The sequence below is a fragment of the Sphaerodactylus townsendi genome, linkage group LG11 (assembly GCF_021028975.2).
Source record: "Sphaerodactylus townsendi isolate TG3544 linkage group LG11, MPM_Stown_v2.3, whole genome shotgun sequence".
Taxonomy (NCBI): Eukaryota; Metazoa; Chordata; class Lepidosauria; order Squamata; family Sphaerodactylidae; genus Sphaerodactylus; species Sphaerodactylus townsendi.
In genome coordinates, this window is record NC_059435.1 from 65,959,875 (window position 1) to 65,986,809 (window position 26,935).

General features: G+C 43.9%; 1 protein-coding gene across 4 annotated transcripts in view; it reads left to right on the forward strand.

The window, feature by feature from the left end:
• Positions 1-26,935, forward strand: part of DIP2C (disco interacting protein 2 homolog C) — a 353,066-nt gene that overhangs the window by 190,803 nt on the left and 135,328 nt on the right. For all 4 annotated transcript variants that reach the window (XM_048510380.1, XM_048510382.1, XM_048510381.1 and 1 more), the window contains exon 2: positions 23,448-23,519. In XM_048510380.1, coding sequence (XP_048366337.1) covers positions 23,448-23,519 — 72 coding nt within the window. The remainder of the gene's footprint in view (positions 1-23,447; positions 23,520-26,935) is intronic.

Here is a 26,935-nt window from a genome sequence, read left to right on the forward strand (position 1 = left end):
CCATAGTTAGCATGGTTTTAGTTCTTTGTTAAGTCTTCTAAGGGAGGGTATTTTAGTTAGCCCCTGTCCCTTTAAGACATTTCCCAATAGGCAGTTTTCTTTCTTTACCCAGCAATCCCCTGTTTTAGTTCTAGCCAGTCAGTCAGAGTGAGGTTCTAAGGGTAGTTGGAGACTGGAATATTTGTGATGTACATATTCCTATATGGTGGTCCATAGAGCACAAGTTAAGTTTAACAGCAGTTAGAACTAGACAAAAACTGAAAGAACTGAAAGGAAGCAAGACACAGGCCCCTTCCGCACATGCAAAATAATGCGTTTTCAAACCACTTTCACAACTGCTTGCAAGTGGATTTTGCTATTCTGCACAGCTTCAAAGAGCACTGAAAGCAGCTTGAAAGTGCATTATTCTTCATGTGCGGAATGAGCCACAGTGGACTTTCTTGAAAGAAGCCAAGAGAAGACACAGTCTACAGCTTCAAACCTGCTCAAGACAAGCAAGTACTCTGATTTAGATAGACCCAAGGGAGGAGTTAGGGTCTTGATTCTGTCCAGTAATAAACCTATTGTTGAACCTGGCTTGTGACTCCCCCACTCTGTCCTAGCCATGTACAGGGCACCAAAAATAGATTCACTGGGGGGGGGGGGGGCGCAGAACAGTGAGTTCTAATGACAGACCACCAAGGTGGGCAAGATTCTAAGCATCTTGGTTTCATTAAAAACAAAACCTGGCCTGGACTTGTGAAAGGCAAGACCTGTTGAGTTGCTAATGCATGTACTTTTTCCAAGCACACCTCAGTCAAGGATAAGCATTTTCAGTGGGGTGAAATTAAGAGTAAACGTCAACAAAGGAAGTTATACATGGAAAAATATAATGAGGCTGCTGAAGCAGATAAAACTGCTTTATTGGAAATAATCATCGAAAAAAACACAGGAGTTTACACTTTGAAAGTCCGTGATCAAAGACGAGGTGCAGGAATTTATTTTGCATTAGACATAATTGGGCTGGCAAATCAATGATAAGTGCTTGGTTTTTGTTTTTTTAACGGAGTCATATTTAGATATCTGTTGTAAACAAAGGCAGATAAACAATATATATTTAAAACTTATCCCACCAAGTACGTGGGGTTCCTTGTAGTTTTCCACCCAATGCCCTGGTGTGGTCTATACCGTGTTTCCCCGAATATAAGACAGTGTCTTATATTAATTTTTGCTCCCAAAGATGCGCTATGTCTTATTTTCAGGAGATGTCTTATTTTTCTGTGTTCTGTTCGTCGGGCATGCTTCCAAACAAAAACTTTGCTATGTCTTACTTTCGGGGGATGCCTTATATTTCGCACTTCAGCAAAACCTCTACTATGTCTTATTTTTCGGGGATGTCTGATATTCGGGGAAACAGGGTAGCTTCTAGGCTTCAGCAAAGCTTGGATGTTTCATTCCTCCCTCCCCAAAGTTTTTAATGATATGCTTATATTTTGTTTGTGAGTGTCTCCATCATCCTTCTAAAGTGGAAGATAGGTCTCGATTCTGTTCTAGTGATTAGATTTTATTACATCTGTTTCCAAACTGTAGTACATAAAAAAAGAACGGTGCTTTACTTAACAAATTTCGTTAACTTTGCAGAGATTACACATTTGCTGATTGTTTTCTCTTTTTAGAATGTAATAGGTATTGTGGACGCAGGGAAGATTGTAGGAAGAAAGCATCGTGATACAGCGTTTGTTAATTATCATGATAACATTATGACTGAATAATCACTCAAAGATAATTTGTGTTTTTTCTTCGTTTGTTATCACTTGGTGTTCTTAAATAGGCGAGTTAAATTAAAATGAAACACTAGGGGAAAAACAATCATTTAAATAATAATTTGTGAATCTGAGCTCATCTAGAAGGTTGTTAGCTGCGTACGGAAATGATCCGTCAGTTACTGTATTTATTACAGTGGAACTTAATACACGTATGACATAACCTAGTTAATGGTAAGAACTGTTGGCAATCCGTACACACATAATACAAAACCACGGTGAATAGGAACAACAGATTTTCTCCAGAGAAAGCAGGAGGGATTGGGAAGGATTTCTGAGTCTGATTCTCAATTTGCAAATCTGGTTTGTGTGGAAACAACTTCCATTCTGAACTGGTTCTTATAGGTTAGCCAAGATGGAGTCAGAGGGTGGCCAGAATCACAATAGCCTGGCTGTTCCTAACACAAACTCTAAAAATATTCCAAAGAAAGGGAAGAAAAACCTAGGCCCGCAGAAGTACCAGAACTCAGAGGGGACACGCCGAGCTGAAAGCATTCGCTTTAGAAATCATTTCACATCCCTTTGTTCATCTAGAAATTTTAGACAATTTCAGTGCACCTCTGTTGAGCTGTGACGGCTCGAGATGAAAAACCCTTCATAGCTGAAGACGCACATTTTAAGGAAAGATCACAAGTTAATGGAAGAAACGGGGAGCTGGAACAAGAGAAACTGTCACTTTCAGAGGAAAATCCCACGGGGAGGTTGTCTCTTAGTGGTCCCCGGAACAAGCGGTGTTTGCTTTGGCCCAGGGAGTGTGCTTTCACTTATCTTATCGCTGGCTGTGGGCCTGGCCATTGCATCGTTCACTTAGAGGCACAAAAATAGTTTCAAGTACAGAACCAAATATGAGCAGAACACTTATTCGAAGGATGTAATCGATAATTCTTCCTGGCATTCATATTAAGGCAGCAAAGGTTCGGGCTTTTATAAACTGATCCAGGAAAACTAACTGCAGGAATTATGCAATGCCTGGTCCAGATGATAAGACCTCTCTTGACCCCAGATTTCCAAATGCCAGTGCAATGTCATAATAGAGGACAGTGCATATCTGGGAACATTTTTGCTGCTCTATCTGCATTCTTTCACTTCAAGCATCCTGGTTTGAGAAATGAGTGCAGTCCCCTTTCATTGCCTGCGTGTCACCATGCCCATCAAGGTCTTTCTCCCTTTATTGGGTAAGAGTTGACAATAACTCATGGTCTACAATATCATTTTATTTTCTTTCTCCATGCTTGTTCTAGACCCTGTATTTGGAATCATATTATGACTATAGTTCTAAGTTAATTTTTTCCTCATCAGGTTGAAATATAACATTATTTCCTTCATGAGAAAATATACATTGGGTCAATGTATCAACATTTGTAATATATAACAAAGACCTGGTGCTACGCTACCTATGAATAATCCTGCTACGTATTTCATTACAGTAATTAAAAAGTAATATTTAACATCTGAAACTTAGATGTTGAGTTTTTGAAATGTGTTAGTGTTATCTGTGAGTGTGTGAGTGTGTGAAAATATGATTGTAAAGTAGGCTATTAAGGGCTTCATTTGTATTGTTGTTTTTAACTGGAGATATAAACAAGCATACAGATAGGTAGAGATATATCCCTAAATGTGAATTTGTTATTGACCTTTTAGAACAGTGGTTCTCAACCTTCCTAATTCTGCAACCCTTTAATCCAGTTCCTCATGTTGTGGTGACCCCCAACCCTAACATTTATCCATTTTACAGATGGAGAACACTGATGCAGAGAGTCTTAGGCGACCCCTGTGAAAGGGTTGTTCAACCCCCAAAGGGGTCCTGACCCACAGGTTGAGAACCACTGTTTTAGTACTTAATTCCACAAAGAAGTCAGCCAAAGCCCCCAGAACCAGAGTCATATCCAGGTGCTTCTGAGAGCCAGCGTGGTGCAGTGGTTAAGAGCAGGTGGATTCTAATCTGGAGAACTGGGTTTGATTCCCCATTCCTCCACCTGAGTGACAGAGGCTTATCTGGTGAAACAGATGTGTTTCCACACTCCTAAATTCCTTCTGGGTGACCTTGGGCCAGTCCTTCAGAACTCTTTCAGCCCCACCTACCTCACAAGGTGTCTGGTGTGGAGAGAGGAAGGGAAAGGAGCTTGTAAGCCATCTTGAGTCTCCTTACAGGAGAGAAAGGTGGGGCCTAAATCCAAACTCTTCTTCTTCTAAAAGTCACAAGAGGAGGTCACCATAAGCAGCTTCTCAAGTCAAGACAACCTTTATCATCATATCTAGTAGCTTCTCTGGATAGGTGGTCTATGTTCTCCAAATAACAAGTGAGAGAGCACACATATAATATTTGATGAGAACAGGTATGCTGCTAGTATTTCCCAGCACCACCTCGTGTGTTTCCCTGAGTTGCCCTGGAGTCTTGTACTCCTAGTCATTCCCTCTCAGCAACCCCAAATAGTTTACGGATAAAATGGGTTGTATTCTCCTGGGAAATTTCTTAGCCCAGCAGGAATGGAAAGGTGACAGAAGAGCAAAATGTGGCTCTTCTCCACGAATGTCTTTCCCCTTCTGACTTTAGGGAAGTTTTGAGCTTGAAAGTGTCAAGTTAGTATTTGTGAGTGGGAAGCGTGGAGAATTGTGATACATGAGCAAGCGTCTTGGATTCTGTGTGGGTTTGTCATTTGAATAATTGACCTCTGTGGCAGCCAAGCATGCTGTACTGCAGACGAGAGCCCATAATGGGTGTTGAGGTCACTATTCCAGCAACGAAAGCCATAATGAGAATGGGACCGTGGGGATTAAGATGCGGCATTGACAAATTGCCTTACACATGTTCTCTTTATGTTGCTTTATTGCGAGATCATTTGTTTTCCTTTCCCTGGGTGCAGTTCAGTGAGATGGGAGCTTTGCTGAAGTGAACTTTCACCCTTCTGGTGTCTGGTCTAGAAAAGACTTTCGTACCTAGTGGGTTTTATATGTAGAAAACCAACTGAAATATGTGAGGATGCAGAGGTCCTGGGAGAATCCATCAGGGTGGAGATGCTGGATTTTGTTCAAAGAGTGATCTTTTTTGGAAGGGAAGGAGGGACTGTCTCACAGTTGTAAATTCTCTTGGGTTACCTGACTTGCAGTCACAGCATTGGCTCATTCTAAAAGGGAAAAAAGACACAAATAAGTGTGATGGGACTTGGAGACGCCCCCTCCCCTTGCCAGATCTCCAGCATGCACAACCAATCCCCCTGGAGAAAGTGCCTGCTCTTAGTGGTGGACTCAGTGGTCTGATACCCTGCCAAGATGCCTCCACTCCCCAAATGCCACCCTTCCGCCTCCAAATCTTCAGGGATTTCCTAACCAGGAGTTGGCAACCCTTCCAAATAAACAGAATGTTTGCCATCTAAGCTTCTTGGAGGAGGGATCTGTCTTTGGCTGAGACAGAACTTTGGGCTGGCTATGCAGCACTGTCTATTCTGATGAGCAGCAGATCTTGGGCAGAGAAATGTCTTGGCCATCACCTGCTGACTGTGTTCCCAATTGAAGATAACAGGGATTATACCTGGAACCGATGTATTGTCGAAGGCTTTCACGGCCAGAATCACTGGGGTGCTGTGTGGTTTCCGGGCTGTATGGCCGTGTTCTAGCAGCATTCTCTCCTGACGTTTCGCCTGCATCTGTGGCTGGCATCTTCAGAGGATCTGATGGTAGGAATGGAACCTGGAACCGTTTGCATGTAAGCTAGGCTCTCTGCTGCCGAGCCACGCGGCTTGGTCTTCTTGACATTAACATTGATAATACTGTGATAGAAAATGATAAGCCAAATAGCAGAAAGAGTAAGCTGTTGGTGGTTCAAATAAAGTCTCACATGGCAGATGAATACAGTGATTGTTGGTCCTAATTTGGGTGGGCTAAAGGCTTTTATGCTGATTTCGAGCATAGAAGTCATCTTTTCAGGCTACAAATGAAAACTGATTATATGAGCGTAGCTTTTCCTGGGTAGCTCAGGCTAGCTTGATAACAGATCTCAGAAGCTTAGCAGCGTAGACCCCGGCTAGTATTCAGATGGGAGACCTCCAAGGAATACCAGAGTTGTGATGTGACAGCAAACCACCTCTCAATGCCTGTTGCCTTGGAGATAAGGGGTTGTCCTACGTTGGCTGCAACATGTGAGCACATGCACAAAAAAAGGTTTACGTGCTGATTTGTTGCATAAGAGTCAACTTTTCGGGCCGCAAATTAAAACTGACTATATAAGCTTCCCAGAAACAAACAGAGAGCAATGATTAGCAGATACCCTTGACAGATAACAAACCTGCATATCCTTGTATTAGCCAAGCAGTCAATTAATTTAAAAGTTCAAAAGTTGAGAAGCAGACAATAGACCTTGTCGGCTGACTCACTTGCTGGCTTCCAGCACTTTGCAAGCTTTTCTGACAAGCTCAACTAGAATTTTCTGGCTTTGAGTCAGATTCAGGACACTGTTCTAAATCCACTGAAATCCATAAGTTTAGAAGGGTCTTACTCTGCTAAGAATTGCACTGCAAATCACAGAATTTTCACAGCAGTGGCGTAGGAGGTTAAGAGCTCGTGTATCTAATCTGGAGGAACTGGGTTTGATCCCCACTCTTCCACCTGAGCTGTGGAGGCTTATCTGGGGAATTCAGATTAGCCTGTACACTCCCACACACCTCCCACTGGCTGGGGTGGGCTGGGCTAGTCACAGCTTCTCGGAGCTCTCTCAGTCCCACCTACCTCACAGGGTGTTTGTTGTGAGGGGGGAAGGGCAAGGAGATTGTCAGCCCCTTTGAGTCTCCTGCAGAAGAGAAAGGGGGGGATATAAATCCAAACTCCTCCTCCTCCTCCTCCTCCTCCTCCTCCTCCTCCTCCTCCTCCTCCTCCTCTTCTTCTTCTTCTTCTTCTTCTTCTTCTTCTTCTTCTTCTTCTTCTTCTTCTTCTTCTTCTTCTTCTTCTTCTTCTTCTTCTTCTTCTTCAATGTTAGGCACTATCTGTCAAAGATTTATTTATTTATTACTTAGATTTGATATACTGCCCACCTCCCCGAAGGGCTCTGGGCGGTGTACAAGACATATATTAAAACCATACAAAATAAAACAGATTACAGTGCCACAGATTACAATATATATATTCACACTCATGCCTTTCGCTGGCATATGTGTGACCCAGGGATGTAAAAGCGCCGTCCCTAGGCTTCTGTTATTGCGTACAAGGAGCAGCAAGCGCTGTGCTGGCGCCTGGGGCGTGAAGTAAGCCTGTTAACCTTGCTAAACAAGCGAGGTTTTTCCAAAGCACCGTCTTCCCGTCGGCGCTGTGTGAACAGGACCGGCAGGAAGACGCTGCTTTCCTCCTCTCCTCCACTCACTGTCCTGTCCAGCATCGCTCTGGAGGGCTGCAGAGTCATCCCGCAGCTGCTCTCAATCCCACGGGAGGCCGGAGGGCAGCTGGTTCCCAGGTCCCATAGCACTCCAGGCGGCAGAGGCGAAGCCAGAACACCTCTCTGGCTGAGGGGAAAGTCGGGGCCACTAGCATGCTTGTGTGTGAACAGTCCCCGAGCCTCCACTGGCATGATTCATGCCGATGGAGGTGCGTTTCTGCCCGTGTGCGGCATTCCACACCCTTTTTGTATATCCAAATGAACATGTTGAAGATCACATGGTTACTTCTGGGGTCCCTGTTTTCTCAACATGCAGCCCAGCAGCTTCACCCAGTGTGAAATGACCCCTAAATCTATTTCATAGGGATTCTTTCCACCCAATCTGTCTGGAAGATTTTTTTTATCCATGATTTTTTGCAGTGAACAATCCCAACATTCTCTCAATAGCATCCTGATAATTGTACATTCAAGCGTTCAAAGTACTTCATGTACATTATTGAGTTATCATGAGAAACCTTTACGATAGGTGAGTGCTATTATTTCCCTGTTGTGGGGGGAGGGGTTTTTATTATTTATTTATTTCATTTATACTCCCTTCCCCATCGACCTAAAATGGCTTCCATTATTCTCCTCTTCTACATTTTATCCTCACCTAATCTAGGTTGAGAGTGCATAACTGGCCCAAGGTCACCCAGCAAGCTACCATGGCAAAGGGGGGATTTGAACCTGCGTCTTCCACATCCTATTCCTACATTCTAACCACTACACCCGACTGGCTGTCTAGGGATGAGGCCCAACCAGCTTGCACAGAGCCACCCTAGAGAGTTCATTGCAGAAGCAAGACTTGAACTCGGAGCTTCTGACTAATAGGGAAGTCTCTTAGCCACAATGCCAGTGGAGGAGGTGGGCAGCTGCCCAGGGCATCACCTTGTGGGGGGCATCAAAATGCTGGGTTCGTTTTTGGGTATTTTAGTGGTTTTCCATTTTGCAGTTTAGGCTAATTAACTTTTAAAATTTCAGCGTATCATCAGGAGACTGTCCTTATGATACCCTCCAAGTTTGGTGAGGTTTGGTTCGGGGGTCCAAAGTTATGGCCTCCCAAAGGGGGTGCCCCTATCCCCCATTGGTTCCAATGTGGGAGCTAATAGGAGATGGGGGCTACAGTTTTGAGGGTCCATAACTTTGGGCCCCCTGAATAACTGCACCAAACTTGGGGGGGTATCATTAGGGCAGTCTCCTGATGAGACCCTGAAAGTTTTGAGACTGTGCCTTCAGAAATGTGCCCCCCACAGCCTGCAACCCCCATTGACAGCAATGCAGAAAACTCAATGCAGAACAAAGATTCTTGTGCAAATTTCTAGAATGTTCCTGCAGGGGGTGCATTTTTGGATGTATCGGCACCAAAATTTCAGGGTATCATCTGGAGATGATGGCACCCCCCAAGCTTGGTGCAGTTTGGTTCAGGGGGGGCCAATGTTATGGACCCTCAAAACTGTAGCCCCCATCTCCTATTAGCTCCCATTGGAAACAATGGGGGATGGGGCACCCCCTTTGGGAGTCCATAACTTTGGACTCCTTGAACCAAACCCCACCAAACTTGGGGAGTAGCATAAGGACAGTCTCCTAATGATATGCTGAAATTTTGGTGCTGATATGTCTAAAAACGCACACCCTGCAGGCACCAATGTCCTGGTGCAAAAAAATTATTGGTCATGGTGGAGTGGCCGCCCATGGGGGGGGGGGGGAATCCAACTCAGGTTTTGCCCAGGGCTACAGTTTGCCCAGGGCTGCCTCGTTACGCCCCTGCATTGACTTCAGTTGACTTAGAAAGCTGTAACTCTGCATTGCAGCTCTCTTAGATCACAGGTGGCAAACTCGTGGCCCTCCAGATGTTATAGACTACAGTTCCCATCCTCCCCTGCCAGCATTGTGCTGGCAGGGGATGATGGGAACTGTAGTCCATAACATCTGGAGGGCCGCGAGTTTGACACCTATGTCTTAGATGAAGTGTTCTGTTGCCTTGAGGTTGGTTCTTCTGATATTTCCGTCTTGCTTGCGAGCATACCTAGGTGGAACGTAAGCATGTGAAATATGTTAAATATATTAGCACTACATGTCAGTATGCATTTCTGTAACTATCAATGAATGATAACCTCAGCCTATTAAATGGTGCGAATAGAAGGCTCCTGCAAGCAGGTATTTCCTAAAGAATTTGTTTTCGTCCCCTTGGGAAGCTTTGTATTCCGGGCTAATAAACGCCACACTGGGAAGAGATTTTTTTCCTTGAAAAGCATGTGCCTGGGTATGCATATTTATTTTCTGGCAGGTATAAACTTCATACCTTTAAGACATTTAGTCAGGATATACCTACATCCTTTCTTTTGACCCTGCTCCCAGGTTTGGGAACACAGGATAAGTAGGTCATCCACAGCTTAGTATTTTGCAATACCTAGCTTTTTCTTTTAAATATGCACTACATTATTTAGTGGCAAAGTGGCACGAGACACAACGTGTCAAGGTGGGGGGAAAAATCTCATTACCTGCAGTGCCAACCATGGCTTCTTTGAATCCTTTACTTTCAAATTAGAGTTTTATAATTTAGGATTATATTCTTGTGTGAAGTAAACCGTCCCTGCTACATTAGATAACAAATAAAGCAGATATGCTGTCTGGCTACTGATGCTTTTTAAAAGTGCCATTTATTTAAATTGCTTGAAAAACTTGAACCTGGTAGGTTTTTATGGGGTTCTACACAACTCATACTTGATTTTGTTGTCTCAGTTTGGTTGAAACCATGAAATATATCTATCAATGCAGCTATCCAAGATCTGTAAGAATAACATCTTATTCAAATATTTGACTTTCTGGTTAATTCCAGCAAAAAAAAAAAAGTTAATTACAAGGATACCCATCAGACATGCATCAGAGCAGACACGTTGTCAAGGGCACTAAAATGTTAGGAAACAATCCAGCCTACATTAAGCAATATGAAATCTCACTGATGGGATTCTTGAACATCTTCCATGTTAGCTTATGGTATATCTCCTGCAGATTAGCTTGCTTTTCTTATTCTCTGACTTTTGGGGGGCCAGTTCACATGATACAAAGTGCTCATGATTTGAGAGTTGTGCTCAAAACTTAATTCTCAGGCACACTCAGAATAGATTTGGATCAGGACCACAATTCATACAGACAGGCGTCTTTAGCTTCCCTCCAGGTTATTTTCATAAGAACATAAGAACAAGCCTGCTGGATCAGACCAGAGTCCATCTAGTCCAGCTCTCTGCTACTCGCAGTGGCCCACCAGGTGCCATTGGGAGCTCACGTGCAGGATGTGAAAGCAATGGCCTTCTGCGGCTGTTGCTCCCGAGCACCTGGACTGTTAAGGCATTTGCAATCTCAGGTCAAAGAGGGTTTCCCTGGGGGTTTTCTTTTTGCCGCACTGAGAAAGATTTGTTGTAGCCATCAGTACACTGTAAGTTTCCCCAGTAGGTCAAATGTGGCTACCCAAGGCTGTTTCAGGTAGGGAAACATCATGAGAGGTGAAAAGCCTCATAAGAACATAAGAACATAAGAACAAGCCAGCTGGATCAGACCAGAGTCCATCTAGTCCAGCTCTCTGCTACTCGCAGTGGCCCACCAGGTGCCTTTGGGAGCTCACATGCAGGAGGTGAAAGCAATGGCCTTCTGCGGCTGCTACTGCTCCCGAGCACCTGGACTGATGAGGCATTTGCAATCTCAGATCAAAGAGGATCAAGATTGGTAGCCATAGATTGACTTCTCCTCCATAAATCTGTCCAAGCCCCTCTTAAAGCTATCCAGGTTAGTGGCCATCATCACCTCCTGTGGCAGCATATTCCAAACACCAATCACACGATGCGTGAAAAAGTGTTTCCTTTTATTAGGCCTAATTCTTCCCCCCAGCATTTTCAATGAATGCCCCCTGGTTCTAGTATTGTGAGAAAGAGAGAAAAATGTCTCTCTGTCAACATTTTCTACCCCATGCATAATTTTATAGACTTCAATCATATCCCCCCTCAGACGTCTCCTCTCCAAACTAAAGAGTCCCAAATGCTGCAGCCTCTCCTCATAGGGAAGGTGCTCCAGTCCCTCAATCATCCTTGTTGCCCTTCTCTGTACTTTTTCTATCTCCTCAATATCCTTTTTGAGATGCGGCGACCAGAACTGGACACAGTACTCCAAGTGCGGTCGCACCACTGCTTTATATAAGGGCATGACAATCTTTGCAGTTTTATTCTCAATTCCTTTCCTAATGATCCCCAGCATAGAGTTTGCCTTTTTCACAGCTGCCATGCATTGAGTTGACATTCCCATGGAACTATCAACTAAGATGCCCAAATCCCTTTCCTGGTCTGTGACTGATAGCACTGACCCCTGTAGCGTGTATGTGAAGTAAGCTCCTCTTGCTATGGTTCTGGCCTGAAGCGGGTAGGGTCGCCAAGCCTCCCCCAGGGATGAAGAATCCCTCACTCTGGGGCCCCTCCCCCTGTGCTGATCAGCTGGTTTGCGGAGCACTTACTGGCAGGAAAACTAAGCCTGGGGATGCATCACCAGCAACTCAGTGATGTCACTTCTGGTATGCTCTGGAATTGACATCATCACATCACCAGCACTGTAGGGACACTGGTATTTTGGGGGGGAAACTCTATGGTAAAATGACTTCTACCATAGACTTTTTGCCCAAATACGAGAGCATCTCTGCATTCCTGGTGATGCAATGGTGTCACTTCTACTGCATGCCGGAAGTGATGTTGCCATGTCACCAGCAATGCAGGCCTAAGTGTAGTTTTCCTGCTGATAAACCCCCCCCCACCACCACCACTTCCCATGAATTGACAGGGGATACCTACAAATAGGTATTTGTATGCATGCCTCAGTTCTGAATTAAGTTCCCACAAAACATCAGAATGACAGGACTTATTGTGGCTAAATGGAGATATGAGCATTTGTGTGAATCGACCTCCAGTATGCTAATAGCCTTGACTTTGATACTGCTGAATTATAATTCTGGCACCTTCCTCTTTTGGTTACATGACTGATTTCAGGTGTTTCCAATTCATTGGGTCCATGCTGAAACCTGGAGGGCAAAGAGGAGTCCCACATCTGATAATCTAGAGCAGGGGTAGGGAACCTGCGGCTCTCCAGATGTTCAGGAACTACAATTTCCATCAGCCTCTATGGGGCTGATGGGAATTGTAGTTCCTGAACATCTGGAGAGCCGCAGTTTCCCTACCCCTGATCTAGAGGTTAAATTGTGTGACTTTATTTTTAGAGAAGTGGGTGTTAACACACAACCCAACGACTTTCCATTTTCCATATTAAATGATGAAAAAACTGTCAATTCATACTTTATTGTGTGCTGAAATCTTTGCATCAGCTTCATGGTGTTGTTCTCATGTCATGCCTGTGAATGTATCTTTCACTTTAATTACCTATCAAGCCTTCGACGATACCTATCAAGATGCGGAAATGCCTTTTTGCAGCATACCTTTTCAATTATTCTGTGTTAATTTGCTTACATGCAGTCTTTGATTGATCTATGTGACATAGACGTGAGATGCTGAGGAAGAAAATAATAAGTAATAAGTCACAGGACTCTTCCTGTTCTTGTCTTGGCAAAGTCCTGAAAACAGGAATCTCAACAATTGTCTTGGAACTGGAACAAGAGTACAATAGTTGGTTAGGGAACAAAATATAGCTATAAAGTATCCTGAGAAAACAGTCATACAATGCTGTGATGTGATTTATGGATGAAAACAGCTTCATTCTTCTTGCATAATGGAAGATTTCCACTAGAGTTTTAGACATGGGTTGCTTGCTTGGATTTGTTGTCTTCTTGTTGCACCTGAAAAAAATGTCAAAATGCATATATCTTCAGTCACACAACTTCACTCTGCTTGGGAGGGAATGAACCTTATTTTAAGCACAGTGCCGAGCTGGTGGCTTGCAAGCAATTACAGGTCTGGTGTTTGATTTCCATTTAGTTTCTGTTAAAGAGGAAATTGCTTTCGCATCGGGCTAATCCACACCGTGGATCGCTTCAGTACATTGCATGTTGTTGCTTTGTGTGCTGTGCCTTAATTATCGCTTCAGGTTTCCATCTTTTATTAAGCAGGAATTAATTGGGTCTGCTCGGATTTTTTGAACTTAGAAGGTTCATATGAAACTAAGCTTATGTGTGGTTCTGTTTGTGGCTTGCCAAATCTATTTCTACAATTATTTTTCCACCTGAACGTCAAGAAAAAACTTCCTGACAGTAAGGTCTGTTCGACAGTGGAACACGCTACCTTGGAATGCGGTGGAGTCTCCTTCTTTGGAGGTCTGGATGCTTTGGTGGTGTATTATTCCTGCATGGCAGGAGGTTGGACTTGATGGCCCTTGGGGTCTCTTCCAACTCTACGATTCTTTGATTCTATGAATGCTCAGGGTTGGGGTTGATGTAACTGTCTCTTAACCACAGTTGAGAGATCTGGCTGGAGACTGGAATATCTGCATGTGTACACACTTTCTCCTTGCATTTCTTCCCCTCACTGAATTGGGTTCTCCCTCTTCTCCTGTCTTAGCAATGGTGAATAGACATAGTGGTTCCAATATAGTGATGGCCGCACTGGGAAGTGCATGCATAGTCTCAGCTGCTGGGCCCAGGAAGCATATTGTGGTCTTGCGTGGCATAGTTGATAAAGTATCAGACTTGGATCCCAGGAGAACCAGGTTTGAATCCCTCCTTTTACCATGGAGGTTCATTGAGTGACCTTGGGCCAATCACATTCTCTCAGCCTAACCTTCCACAAAGAGTTGTTGTTGTGAGAAGGAGGGGAGGAGGGTATTCTAAGTTGCTTTGGGTCCCCATTGAGCTGGAAATCAGGATACAGATAAATAAATGACAAATGCAAATGTGCAGTACTTATTCTGTAGTTGTGGGTCCTCATCTAGCTTAGGATGCCTTTGCGTTAGTCTCCCTCATCTGCCAAACTGGATCATGGTGATTATGTAAAAGAGTCTCTTCTGGCGTAGTGGCTAAGAGCAGTAGCGTAGTGGCTAAGAGCAGTGGCTAAGAGCAGGTCCACTCTGATCTGGAGGAACCCGGTTTGATTCCCAGCTCTGCTGCTTGAGTTGTGGAGGCTTATCTGGGGAAATCAGATTAGCCTATACACTCCCACACATGGCAGCTGGGTGACCTTGGGCTAGTCACAGCTTTTCGGAGCTCTCTCAGCCCCACCCACCTCACAGGGTGTTTGTTGTGAGGGGGGAAGGGCAAGGAGATTGTAAGCCCCTTTGAGTCTCCTACAAATCCAAAACTACTCTTCTTCTTCTTCTTCTTCTTCTTCTTCTTCTTCTTCTTCTTCTTCTTCTTCTTCTTCTTCTTCTTCTTCTTCTTCTTCTTCTTCTTCTTCTTCTTCTTCTTCTCCCTCCTCCTCCTCCTCCTCCTCCTCCTCCTCCTCCTCCTCCTCCTCCTCCTCCTCCTCCTCCTCCTCCTCCTCCTCCTCTTCTTCTTCTTCTTCTTCTTCTTCTTCTTCTTCTTCTTCTTCTTCTTCTTCTTCTTCTTCTTCTTCTTCTTCTTCTGGAAGGTCAATCCATTTTGTGTCTCTTTGCCATACACTTTGGAGTAGGGTTGGGAAGCTGGCACATTTGTTTGAATGTTTACGCCAGTGAGCCCTTTAGGAGTCCCATCTTACAAATCATCTCCTTCCTTGTCAGCCCTACTGATTAATGAGGGGGCAAATGTTAATCTGAGATTAAGGTTTTAATCAGTCAGTCACACCAGTTCATCAATTAAAGCTTCCTGCCCTTGTTTGTCTCATCGTTTGTACTTTTAGCCTTTCCCATCACAGAGACTCTGGATGGGCTGAAATGCGCATATCTTACAAGCCACTGAGATAACATACCTTCCAGTCCTTCTGCCCATGAGTCTGTTTGTGGGCAGAGTCTGGCTGCAAAGAGGCATGATCTGGTGGGTAGAGCCAAAATGGTTGTAATCAAACACGCCACCAGCTTGAAGTAACTGTATTGAAGAAGACTTGTCCGGATAACAAGAGTTGCAATCTTTTGCCTCAACTTGTTATTATAATTCCCCTCAAGGTCTTCGCAAAAGAGGTGGGATCAAAATGTCTTACATGAATACATCATGGGCAGTATACCTTGTGACCTGCTTAGCCAACCCACTAACTACGTACATACAAAAATGGCCCACTGGGGGCTCAAGACCCCCCCCCCCCAATTTGAAATTGCTGAAATCTGCCCATCCCCTAAAAGAAACAGCACAGCAAGAAGAAAAGAGTTTGGATTTATCCCCCCCCCCCCCCCCCCCCGGTAACAAGTCTCTGGCCCCTTCCGCACACGCAAAATAATGCATTTTCAAACCACTTTCACAACTGTTTGCAAGTGGATTTTGCTATTCTGCACAGCTTCAAAGAGCACTGAAAGCAGTTTGAAAGTGCATTATTCTGCATTTGTGGAATGAGCCTCTAAGTGGTTTACAAACTCCTTCCCTTCCTCTCCCTACAACAGACACCTTGTGAGGCAGGTGGGGCTGAGAGAGTTCTGAGAGAACTGTGACTAGCCTAAGGTCACCCAGCAGGCTTCACGTGTAGGAGTGGGGAACCAAATCCAGTTCACCAGATAAGAGTCCGCTGCTCATGTGGAGGAGTGAGGAATCAAACCCAGTTCTCCACATTAGAGTCCACCGCTCTTAATTAAGTGCATGGATCAGTTTCTGACATAACCTTTTGGGATCTGTTCAGACATGCTGCTTTTGGGTGCATCATTTGTCTTCCCAGAATTAGCCTCCCCTCAACGTGAAAAAAAATATATTTGGCAGAATCCAGCTGCTGATGCAGCAGATCCATAACAATTTAAGCCTTTACATAACTAGTGGAGAGCCAAGATATGACTTTCCAAGAGTCGTAAAGAGATCAACGCTTCAGAGATAACCCACCAGCCTTATAAAGTAAGAAAGGAAAGGAAACATTATGAACAGCCCTAAGGGCCATAAAATTCCAAAAATGGAAATGATTTGCTTTCATTACATAAAGTGTCCGTTACAGCTTCAAATAATGAAATAAACGTTGAGAACGGAAAGCTTCCCTGTTCTACTGGACTCTGTTTACTTTCCAGTAATCCAGGCTATAAAAGCAGTACCATGCAAATGCCCTGCTCAAAAGAGCAAGTGAGACCACACAGCACTCCCCGTAGAGAATATTTACATTTTGAACTATGTATCTCTGCAGTTCTGGTTTCCAATGAGGACTGTGACAGTTTCTTCCTTTCATTGGACTGTCCAAATATTAGAAAATTTGATGCGGGGAATTAGATGGATGCTTCTTCTTTTTTTAAAAAAATCCTGTTTCAGTTTTCAAACAATAATTGACTTTGGTTCAGGAATGTTTCTAGGAGATGGCGGTGTGTTTAATGCATGACGTGATTTATCTCGAAAAGGTAAGCAGAAAGACGAATAATCTGGGCTGAGGATTTAGCAAATTGAGGAAATGGTTGAATCAGTGAGCAAAATCTATACAAATTATTCAGAGTTTTGTTTATTTGAAGTAATTACAGGATCTGTGGAGTTAGCACATGCTATTGTTCATACTTTCTACAGAAGAATGGTATTTATGGAGGTACACAAACTTCTGTTTCCTTTGATTCTGTGTGCTGTCATTAGCATTGGTTTCGGTCTGCCTAATTTTTTTATTGCTGTCTTATTCCTTTCTTTTACACCATTTGATGTTGTTTGTAGCCAACTGTTGTGCAACTGGGGTTGCAAAAATGTGTCCGTTTTTATGGGAGAAATCAGCACAAGGAAAGACAAAAATGCAAAAATAGAGATTGGCAGGTTCATTTCTCACATGGGAAAAGCGTAAGCAAAATTAGAATATTCAACTTGAGCTAGCATGCTTGTGAAATTCTGCCCTATCCACGATTTTAACATCTCTTGGAATGCTTTTTGCTTTTTATTGGGAGGTTGTGTGGCAAAAAAACAAAGAAGGTATTTATCCATTTAGAGTAGGAAAAATCCTGGTAGATTGCACATTTCAATATTTGAAAATGCCTTCCCCATTGCAGAGAATCTTGATGGGGTGAAATGTACATGTCTTACAAGCTACTGAAATTACATGCCTTCCAACCCTTTTGCCTATAAGTCTGTTTGTGGAAGCAGCCTGGCTTTTTAGCGTCATGATCTGGTGAGTGGGGCCAAAGAAGAAGAAGAGTTTGTATCTATATCCCCCCTTTCTCTCCTGTAGGAGACTCAAAGGGGCTTACAATCTCCTTGCCCTTCCTCCCTCACAACAAACACCCTGTGAGGTGGGTGGGGCTGAGAGAGCTCCAAAAAGCTGTGACTAGCCCAGTGGTGGGATCCAAAAATTTTAATAACAGGTTCCGATGGTGGTGGGATTCAAACAGTGCCGCCGCCGCACACACGCACCTCCCATCCCTATTGGGCAGGGAGGTTGCTTTAGTAACCCCTTCTCGGCACTCAGAAAAAATTAGTAACCGTGGTGAGAACTGGTTGGATCCCACCTCTGGACTAGCCCAAGGTCACCCAGCTGGTGTGTGTGGGAGTGCACAGACTAAACTGAATTCCCCAGATAAGCCTCCACAGCTCAGGCGGCAGAGCTGGGAATCAAACCTGGTTCCTCCAGATCAATGCCATTTGTGCTCAAACATACCGCAAGCCAGAACTCCATGTATTGAAGAAGACTGCTCCAGATGATAAGTGCTGCAGTCTTTTACTTCAGGTTGTTACTGTAACCCCCCTCAAGTCCTCTGCATAAGAGGCAGGATCAGAATGCCTTCCATGAATAAATCATGGGTCACTTCGGTAGACAGCTTCTCTGTACTGTCCCTTCTGCATTTCAGTTTTACCTGTCATAGATATGTATTGTAAAAAATTAAGGACGATATATTTTTTAAAAAGTAAACAAAGCTGTGAACTGGAAAACTGAGATGTTTGGAGGTTGTGACAAGTGTTCTGAACAATGAGGTTTTTCATTTTATTTCAAAATTTCCAAAGGCAACCATTCCATATGACCTAAAGTTATTTTCTGAGTTTATGGAGAGGCTGAAGGAAGGAGAGGATAAACTCAGAACTAACTAGTTGAATGTGGACACAAAGGAGCTTGGAGCTGCTATAGTCTCTCCTTTGAAGAGGCTGACCGAAGTTGTGATTTGTGGTATTCTTTTCTGGCACCTTAGAGACCAACCAATTTTTACGGTGCAAGTTTTTGGGAGTCAAAACTCCCTTTGTCTGGTAAAAGCATCTGGTGAAGGGAGTTTTGACTCTCAAAAGCTTACACCCTGAAATAATCTCTAAGGTGCTAGAGTAAGCTATTCTGCTCCAATACACTCCCATTGATTCTTCTGTATCAGCACTTTCCTTCCAAATGCAGAAAGAACTAGATTTGCTTAACTGATATGGAAGAGAGCTGGGGTGGGATTATAGTACATGTTTCCCACACTAAGGCCCCTACCACACATGCAGAATAATGTACTTTCAATCCACTTTCAATGTACTTTGCAGCTGGATTTTACTGTGCGAAACCGCAAAATCCACTTGCAAACAATTGTGAAAGTGGATTGGAAGTGCATTATTCTGCATGTGTGGAAGAGGCCTAAGACAGGAATCCTAGAGCTTTGGGTCTATATCCAAGAGCTTATTTAGATAGGCCTGTGGTTAGCCCTGTCTTGGATGGCCCAGGATAACCTGATCTAGGAAGCTAAGCAGAGTCAGCCCTGGTTACTGTTCAGATAGGAGACCACCAAAGTAGTCTGGGGTTGCTACATTGAGCTGGGCAATGGCAAACTACCTCTGAACATCTCTTGCTTTGAAAATCCCATGGAGTCACTATAGGTCAGTGATGGCGAACCTTTCTGAGATTGAGTGCTCAAATTGCAACCCGCTTATTTATCGCAAAGTGCCAACATGGCAATTTAACCTGAATACTGAGATTTTAGTTTAGAAAACAGTTGGATCCGAGGCATGCGTTACTTGGGAGTAAGCTTGGTGGTAGTCGGTGGCTTGGCTTTGAAGCAACTGTGCAATTCTTCCAACGGGTGAATCATGACCCTAGGAGGGTTTACTCAGAAGCAAGCCCCATTGCCAGCAACCAAGCTTACTCCCAGGTAAAAGATCGCACTTCAGTTCTTCACATGAAAATCAATGGGGTTTAACAGAGCTTAACAGGGTTACCTACACTGCTTCCCTAATACTAGATCTTAGGTTTAATGCTAATAATCGAGCCCAGCAGCCCAGGCCAGCCTAGATGTGGGGGTGGGGGGGACTCTGTTTGTGCATGCCCACAGAGAGGGCTCTGAGTGCCACCTCTGGCACCCGTGCCATAGGTTCGCCACCACTGCTATAGGATATCACAACTGGATGCCACTTTGCACCATGGACTTTTGAGTTTGTGTTCCCTACCCATAAATAGCAGAGCCCCTTTCCTCTCCCAGTAATTTAAAATCATCTTTCAAATCCCTCTTATTTTCAAATGTGGTTTGCCAAGAAACCTGGGGTGGTGGTTAGGTTAACTGGACTTCTAGTATAAAACTCTGCTTAAGTGTATTTACTTGGTGCCTTGAATCCTCGCCTGTGTGTCCATGGGGCTTGTTTCCTTTTATGCTTCTGCAGCTTGCTTCTTCCCAAACTGCAATCTCTAGTCTCCTTGTGTATTTTTGGAAGGGCAGACGGAGAGGCTGCCTGCATCATCAGTGGGAGCAACGAGTGAGTCATAACGCTCGCTTATGAGCAGCAATGCTTCATTCAGATCTCTCTTGGCAAGATTCTGACAGTCAACTTGAGTCATCGGCTGTGAACGAGTCTTTAAGCAACTTCGATATTCTGAGGACGGAATAGGTTTTGTGGGGGATGGAAGGACATTTCATTCCATAAACACAGTAACTTTGTAGATGGTTTTCAAGAGAAACGTATCCTGGCGCAATTTTGTTGCCTAAAAATATCCAAAGCTGTCTAATACCCAAAGTTGTCTAAAAATACCCAAAGCTGGCTGTGATTGAGTTTTTATGTTATTGCACATATATCTGATGGGAATTACAAGCTAGTTATTTGTGTGCAGCTATTACAATTAATAGCCTGGGTTCAAACCAGAGGCAGTTCTAGGGCAGTTTCCCATATTTTCTCATAGCTGGGACGTTTTAGAATTAAAACGAGAGGCATCTTTCAAATATTGCCTCTCCAGAATTCAGTCTGTTTGGCTGCTTGAGTTAAGAATGATCTTTGCTCAGAGAAGTATTCATTCCTTGTGCTTTTGCATGTCTCTGTTGTGAGTGTATGTCCTGATCTGAGGGGTGACTTGCCAGGCAATACAACAGACAGCTTCCTCTAAGGGCGGGTAATTCTCCTGGGAGAGAGTGTGTTATCCAATCCCATATGATGTGGAAGCCCCGTGGAATGAGACGTGTGGGAGCGTTGTTGATTCATAGGAACTTTTAATTCATTCATCATGGCACATTGCCCGTTTCTCTTGCCATGTGTCCCCCGCACAAAACTTGGGAGTGAATGATCTGAGGCACAGGTTTCAAACTCGCGGCCCTCCAGATGCTATGGACTGGCAGGGGATGATGGGAACTGTAGTCCATAACATCTGGAGGGCTGCGAGTTTGACACCTATGATTAAGGCAGTGACTCCAAACCAGGATTCCGTGGTACCCTGGGGTGCCGTGAGCATGTCCCAGGGGTACCGCAGCAATGCTACCGGCCCCCCTCCCTTTTGTGGTGTCTCCCACTGGCACCAGCAAGGATATGGAGCTGGCCCAGGGAGCAGGGCCTGCCGCAAAATCAGCAGCCACCTCCTACCCCCCCCCCCGTACTTCCCTTCACCCTGGGAGGAGAAGGTGTGGGGGGGTGGCAAGCAGGGGAACTGGGAGGGGAAGGTGGGTGGAGGATAGTAGGGGTACCGTGAGATAAGAAGAGTGAGGTTAAGGGTACCGTGATGTCGAAAAGGTTGGAAAACACTGGATTAAGGGCTGATTCAAAATGATACGCAAGGCGGAATGCACCATTCAATCGTTCTTACTTCAAACCTGGTTGCCAAGGAACAGGTGATCTTCTTCCCAGTTACTGTGGCAGTTAATGATAGGTTGGAGTATTGGATCTTGTCACCAGTGATACGTTTTCTTTGCTCGTCATCCTTTCCTCCGATTATAGTTCGATATATTCCAAAGCTGCAGAGAAAGCAGCAGGAAGAAGGCCATTGATCTATCCAGTTACATGTTTTCTCCTTAATTGTTTTATTGAATGAACATGCTGAATGCCTCATTCATTTCCTGTTTGGGGGTGGGGGTTGTAAAGATGCGTTGCACTAAAAGCTTCTTTGAGTGGGGCCTGATGCACAAATACAATATATGCTGCAGAAACATGGGGCAGGGAGTGCAGAACCAATATTTTGCAATACCAAATCGCACGTGCTGCATGTTCGGTGGATTAATGAGCACTGCTTCCTTAATTTTCTTATTGAAACTTAAATGAGAAACTCACTGAGTTGAGTATGGACACACACGTATGCTCAGAGGTCATCTGAAGGAAGGAGCAGCAGTGGCATAGTGGTTAAGAGCAGGTGTACTCTAATCTGGAGGACCCGGCCCCGCTCTGCCACTTGAGCTGTGGAGGCTTATCTGGGGAATTCAGATTAGCCTGTGCACTCCAACACACGCCAGCTGGGTGACCTTGGACTAGTCACAGTTCTTCTGAGCTCTCTCAGGCCCACCTACCTCATAGGGTGTTTGTTGTGAGGGGGGAAGGGAAAGGAGTTTGTAAGCCCCTTTGAGTCTCCTTACAGGAGAGAAAGGGGGTGGGATATAAATCTACTTCTTCTATGAGCTGTTTTTTTTTAATCCTCCCTAGTAGAGTTAAATTCCAGCTCTGGACTCAGTACACTTCCCAGATCTCGGGTTGTGTTCCTGGGACTAGCTTGAGGGTTCATTCAGACTCAGAGCAGCAGATCTAAAAGCCACCAGCTAGCAGAGCACACCAATGTTCTTGGCCTACAGAAGAAGGAGAATAAGGGGACAGAATTCAGAGGTGGTATTCTTTTCAATTTCAGTGAGACAAAAATAGTGTAAATGCAACTTAAGTAGAACATCAGAGGCTTTTGATCTTTTTGTAAGGAACCTCAAGACTTGAAATCGGGGAGAATATACTAAACAATACTGCACTCAACACTCTCTTTAGGCAAAGATGGGTGTGCAACATTGCCTGCTATGACTGGCAAGCAGTATGTTGCTTCTGGATTGGCCAGACTTGGGATAAATGCTTGGAGCCAGCCCTCCTTCCCTTGGCTGAAAGAGTTGGAGAAAAGGGTAGCATAGAAATAAAAGAATAAACACTTTTAAATTACAGTAGTTGAATAAAATAAATCAGGCTGCCCCTTCTCTTTGCTGCATTTCGGTTGACCTGAGGGACCAAAAGACACTCTGGATCTAGATTTTGGCTGGGCACAGAATGTGTTATTGGGCCAGAGTTTTCACAGTGTAGTTATACCATTGTCAGGAAGAGCTCTCAGACTGAGCACTGAAACAAAATTTAAAGCCATGCTTGTAATCTGTATTTAAACATTTCAATCGGTTAGTCACGGTGATAATGAAACGGAGCCTTCAGTCTTGCTTTCTTACTCTTTGCACACCTCCAGGATGAGGGGGAAATATGCATGCCACCCAGATATTGTGAGGTTCATATTGCCTTTCAGAAAACTTACTCCAACTGCTCTTCTGAATTGGTAGAAGGGATGTCTTTTTATAGTTCAGTTGTGGGAACCACGATATGTTTGATGGTTTGTATTTTTGTCTTGAAGAAGCGCTTAGCCAAATGTTTATATTGTTATTTAAATAGTACGTCCACAGTTCCAAATCTTTTGTGCGCCCTTCATGCTCGAGTAAAGAGCTCCATTAATAGTGGAGAAAAATGCTAATTGGTGATGTCTTTTGCCAGCCATTACCGACCAAAGCATTCTATATAATCCACTGTTGATGAACTTAATGAAGGCTGATGTGGTTTTGTGTAACAGTCTCAGAATGACAAAACAGCCCTTGCTTCTTGGAGTCCCCACTGCCAGAATAAGCCGCGCTGGCTCCAGTGTAAATTAAATTTTCTAGGCAAGATGATTGTAATGCCCTTTCAGTTGTCCATTCATTACAATTGTCGGGACCAACAGACAGCGCCCCAGTGACAAAGCGTATGCTACCTCGCTTGAGCAACCAGATTGTCTCCTCATTCAAGCTTTATTGATTTTCCTCCTCTTTGCTTTCCTTGGCAGGTGACATCACACAGAAGGGCTATGAAAAGAAGAGATCAAAATTAATTGGCGCCTATTTGCCACAACCTCCAGGTATGTAGAGCGGCACAAGCGATGCATGAAGCTGTTGTACACGTTGTACTCAAGTATCAGTGTGCATCTTGGGGGGAGTTTCCCGGGGCAGAAAGGAACCTTTTCGCTGTTGTACAGTGTATGTAGGTTCCTCCTACCCACCCCATGTGTTCATGTGTACACATGTGTTCATGTGTACTCCTATGTCTCCTTGTCTGATGTGAACACCGTTTTAAACAATAGTAGATGTGTACACCATTTTAAATGTATAGTACTGTGGATTGCATAGAGAATAGAAATGCTTAAGATTCTTAATTTAGTTCATTGTAAATAAATAACGAAAGGGATGGTTGGGGATATGCACATTAACCACAATGTGCCTGATAAATTTAGGACGCATCAGGATTTAAAAGAAACCCCTCTTCCCTGATGAATAGCTGACACAAAAAATCTAGAAGTAGTGATTGACAGCACAAATTGGATTCCAGAACGAATCGGCTTTGATCTGTGCATGCGGCAGGATGACGTGTTAAAATCCTGAGACAGCACCACATTAGAATGCAAGTGCAAGATTTCATGTTTGAAAATTTCCATAGATGGAAAAACTCTCACAAGTTAAAAAAAACCAGCCAAATTTTTAAAGTCAGCACATAAAGGAGAAAGATGCTAGGCTGCAGTGCCCAGTGTTTTGCAACTTTGCTACTTCCAGAGAATTATTTCATGATAGTAAGCACTTGAGAATGCAATCTGCTACGTGCACTTAAAATTGTAGAGTCCATTCTACTTTGCTAATACTCTACTAATTCATACTGAACAGGTGTTAGTCAAGTATGTACACCAGGTCTAAAACACCTTTGAAGGTTTTTCACCCACCATTGTGATTAGAACCTGCATCTAAAACTGGATGCTGGATTGGATGGACTATAAGGCTACTGTGCACCAGGATACTTACATTTATCCTTGTCTTGTCTCCATTAAATTAGGCACCACCACACTGACTTACACCTACTTACCACGCCTACCCATGCACTTATTGTAACCAAACGACAAGTACATACAACAAAAAAACAGATTGAATTACTTTTCGTCTTTCTATTACTGGGTTCATTACTAAGCCTGTTGGGATCATTGGCTTCCCCCAAGGATTTAGACTCCTTTTGTGGGCCAGCGTTTAAGGCCTCCTACACCTGACAAGAGCTGGCTACACCTTTTAGTGTTTGTGGCAAAGACAAAGCTGCTGTTACCCTTATTTAAAACAGCAATTTAAACCGAGAAAAAGTGCAATTAAGTGGAATGAAGTTCTGTTTCAGAGGTGGCATGCTTCAGGTTATTAGTCATTGCAGACAAATTCAGCTGTCAGTATTCTGGCCGGCTTCTGCAACTCTCTGGAGCATCTGGATACTATTGGATCATTACTGAGTATTGGGTTTAATGAAGTACTTGTCTGATCTGCCATTATTATTGCATCCTTGACAGTGCAATCTGGAGCAGAATTATACTTCGCTAAGTCCATTGAAGTCAATTTCCTACACATTTGTTCATCATAATTAGGCTATGTCAGAGGCAAATGCTAATCCATAAATGGAACCAACTGTTTTTAAATAAGGGTGCATTTGAGACTTTTCGGAAACCTAAAAATAGGAAATAATTTGCTTCCACTTCTCAAAAGTCCCATTGATTTTTTTTTAAAAAAAAATCATTGTCTGACATAGCCAAAAGTTCTTTTATGGCTTCAGGCCTGCAAATGGTTGTCCAGTGGACAATCACATAAAGACTACTGTTGTTGATGTCTATAGACTACTCTGTGCACCCTAAACAGAGCACTGCTAAGGTCACAGATGCCTCTGCTGTACAAAGGCCAGCCTTATCTCTTCAGAGCCTTACCACCACTTAGGCTGTATTGTTTGACATGTGCGCAGTTGCAGTTAAGTTCTGGTTTTCTCAGATGTGGAACCTCAACAGAGTTGGACATAGGGTAGGAGTCAGAAGCAGGTGGCCCTTGGGCAAAATCTGACCCCCTGTGTGTTGTTGGTGTTGCCCACTCCAGTGGTTTACAGCCAGGGAGAAACAAGGAAGGTTGCTGATGAATGCGATGGACAAGAGGCCAGCCACTCAGATGAGACCGCAGCACTGCTGCTCCAGCTTCCAGTCCACCTTCGAGAAGGAAATGAGATGTTGGAGGGAACACAGCAGAAGAGGAAGTTGAGTTCTGCTTCAGAGAGAGAGCAGGGACAGCTCAAGTCCAACTTAGGAAAAGGAACAGACAGAGCGAAGGGTAGCTCTGCCTGGGAGCATGGCAAAACAGTTACACTCTATCTATGTCTCATTCCGCACATGCAGAATAATGCACTTTCAAACTGCTTTCAGTGCTCTTTGAAGCTGTGCAGAATGGCAAAATCCACTTGCAAACAGTTGTGAAAATGGTTTGGAAACGCATTATTTTGCGTGTGCGGAAGGGGCCTCTGGGACAGAAGAAAGTGTTCGATTAAGAGGCCTGTCTCTGTGCTAAGCAGACCTCATATAATTTAGTCTCGCTCTGGGGAAAGGGCAGGCTGATGTGGATGGAATCCTGTGTGTGAGGGAGGATCCGACCTAGTGGCTAGTCAGTAAAAGTCTGCTGGTGTCGGGGAGCATTGTAGAAAAGTCTAACTAGTCTCTGAAGTCATAATCATGTTTGTGTCTCAGCCAGGTTTTTGCTTTGCCTGCCTGGAGACCTATGCTGCTGAATTTTTCCTTTGAAGCCAAATGAATAAACATTCTTAATAGTTTATACATTAATCCAGCCTTGGTGAACTCAATAATCAACTTGTGCACCACAAGATTTATCTCAAAGCAGCAAACCCACTGTCTACCTGTAAAACACCTGGAAACTGAGGGAAAGGTTTATTGTTCAAAATGAACCTAGATCCCAAACATCTTATGAAGCTGTGTGCAGCCCCTTAGTAGGGGGGAAAAGGCTTTGTCACAAATTGGTTTCATAGCTGTGGGATTCAGACGCAGAGTTTTGCAAGCTGTTACCCAAGGTGATGGAATATAAAGATATAATTTTTTTAAACATGTGAGGTAAAAGTTTAGTTAAAATGTATTTTGAACAAGTAAAAACACATGAGGGGATTAAAACTACAGGGGATAGGACAGAAACTGAAGCTGAACTGAACTACCTCTTCTCCTGTGTTCCCTCCAACATCTTATCCCCCTTCTCAAAAGTGACTGGATGCTGGAGCTCATCTTATGGACTCATCTGAGAGGCTGGTTATCCCTTCAGCGGCAGGACAGCGACAATGAGGAGTAGGTCATTTGGGGGGGTCACCACTGAATAGTCCCTCATGCAAATTGCCCTCTAGCAAACCAGTTTGCTTGCCAGGGGTCGTGTTCTATTGTATTACCAGTTCTTCTTAGTAAAGCTGAATGGTGTTATTCTCAGCTCCCCCCTGAAG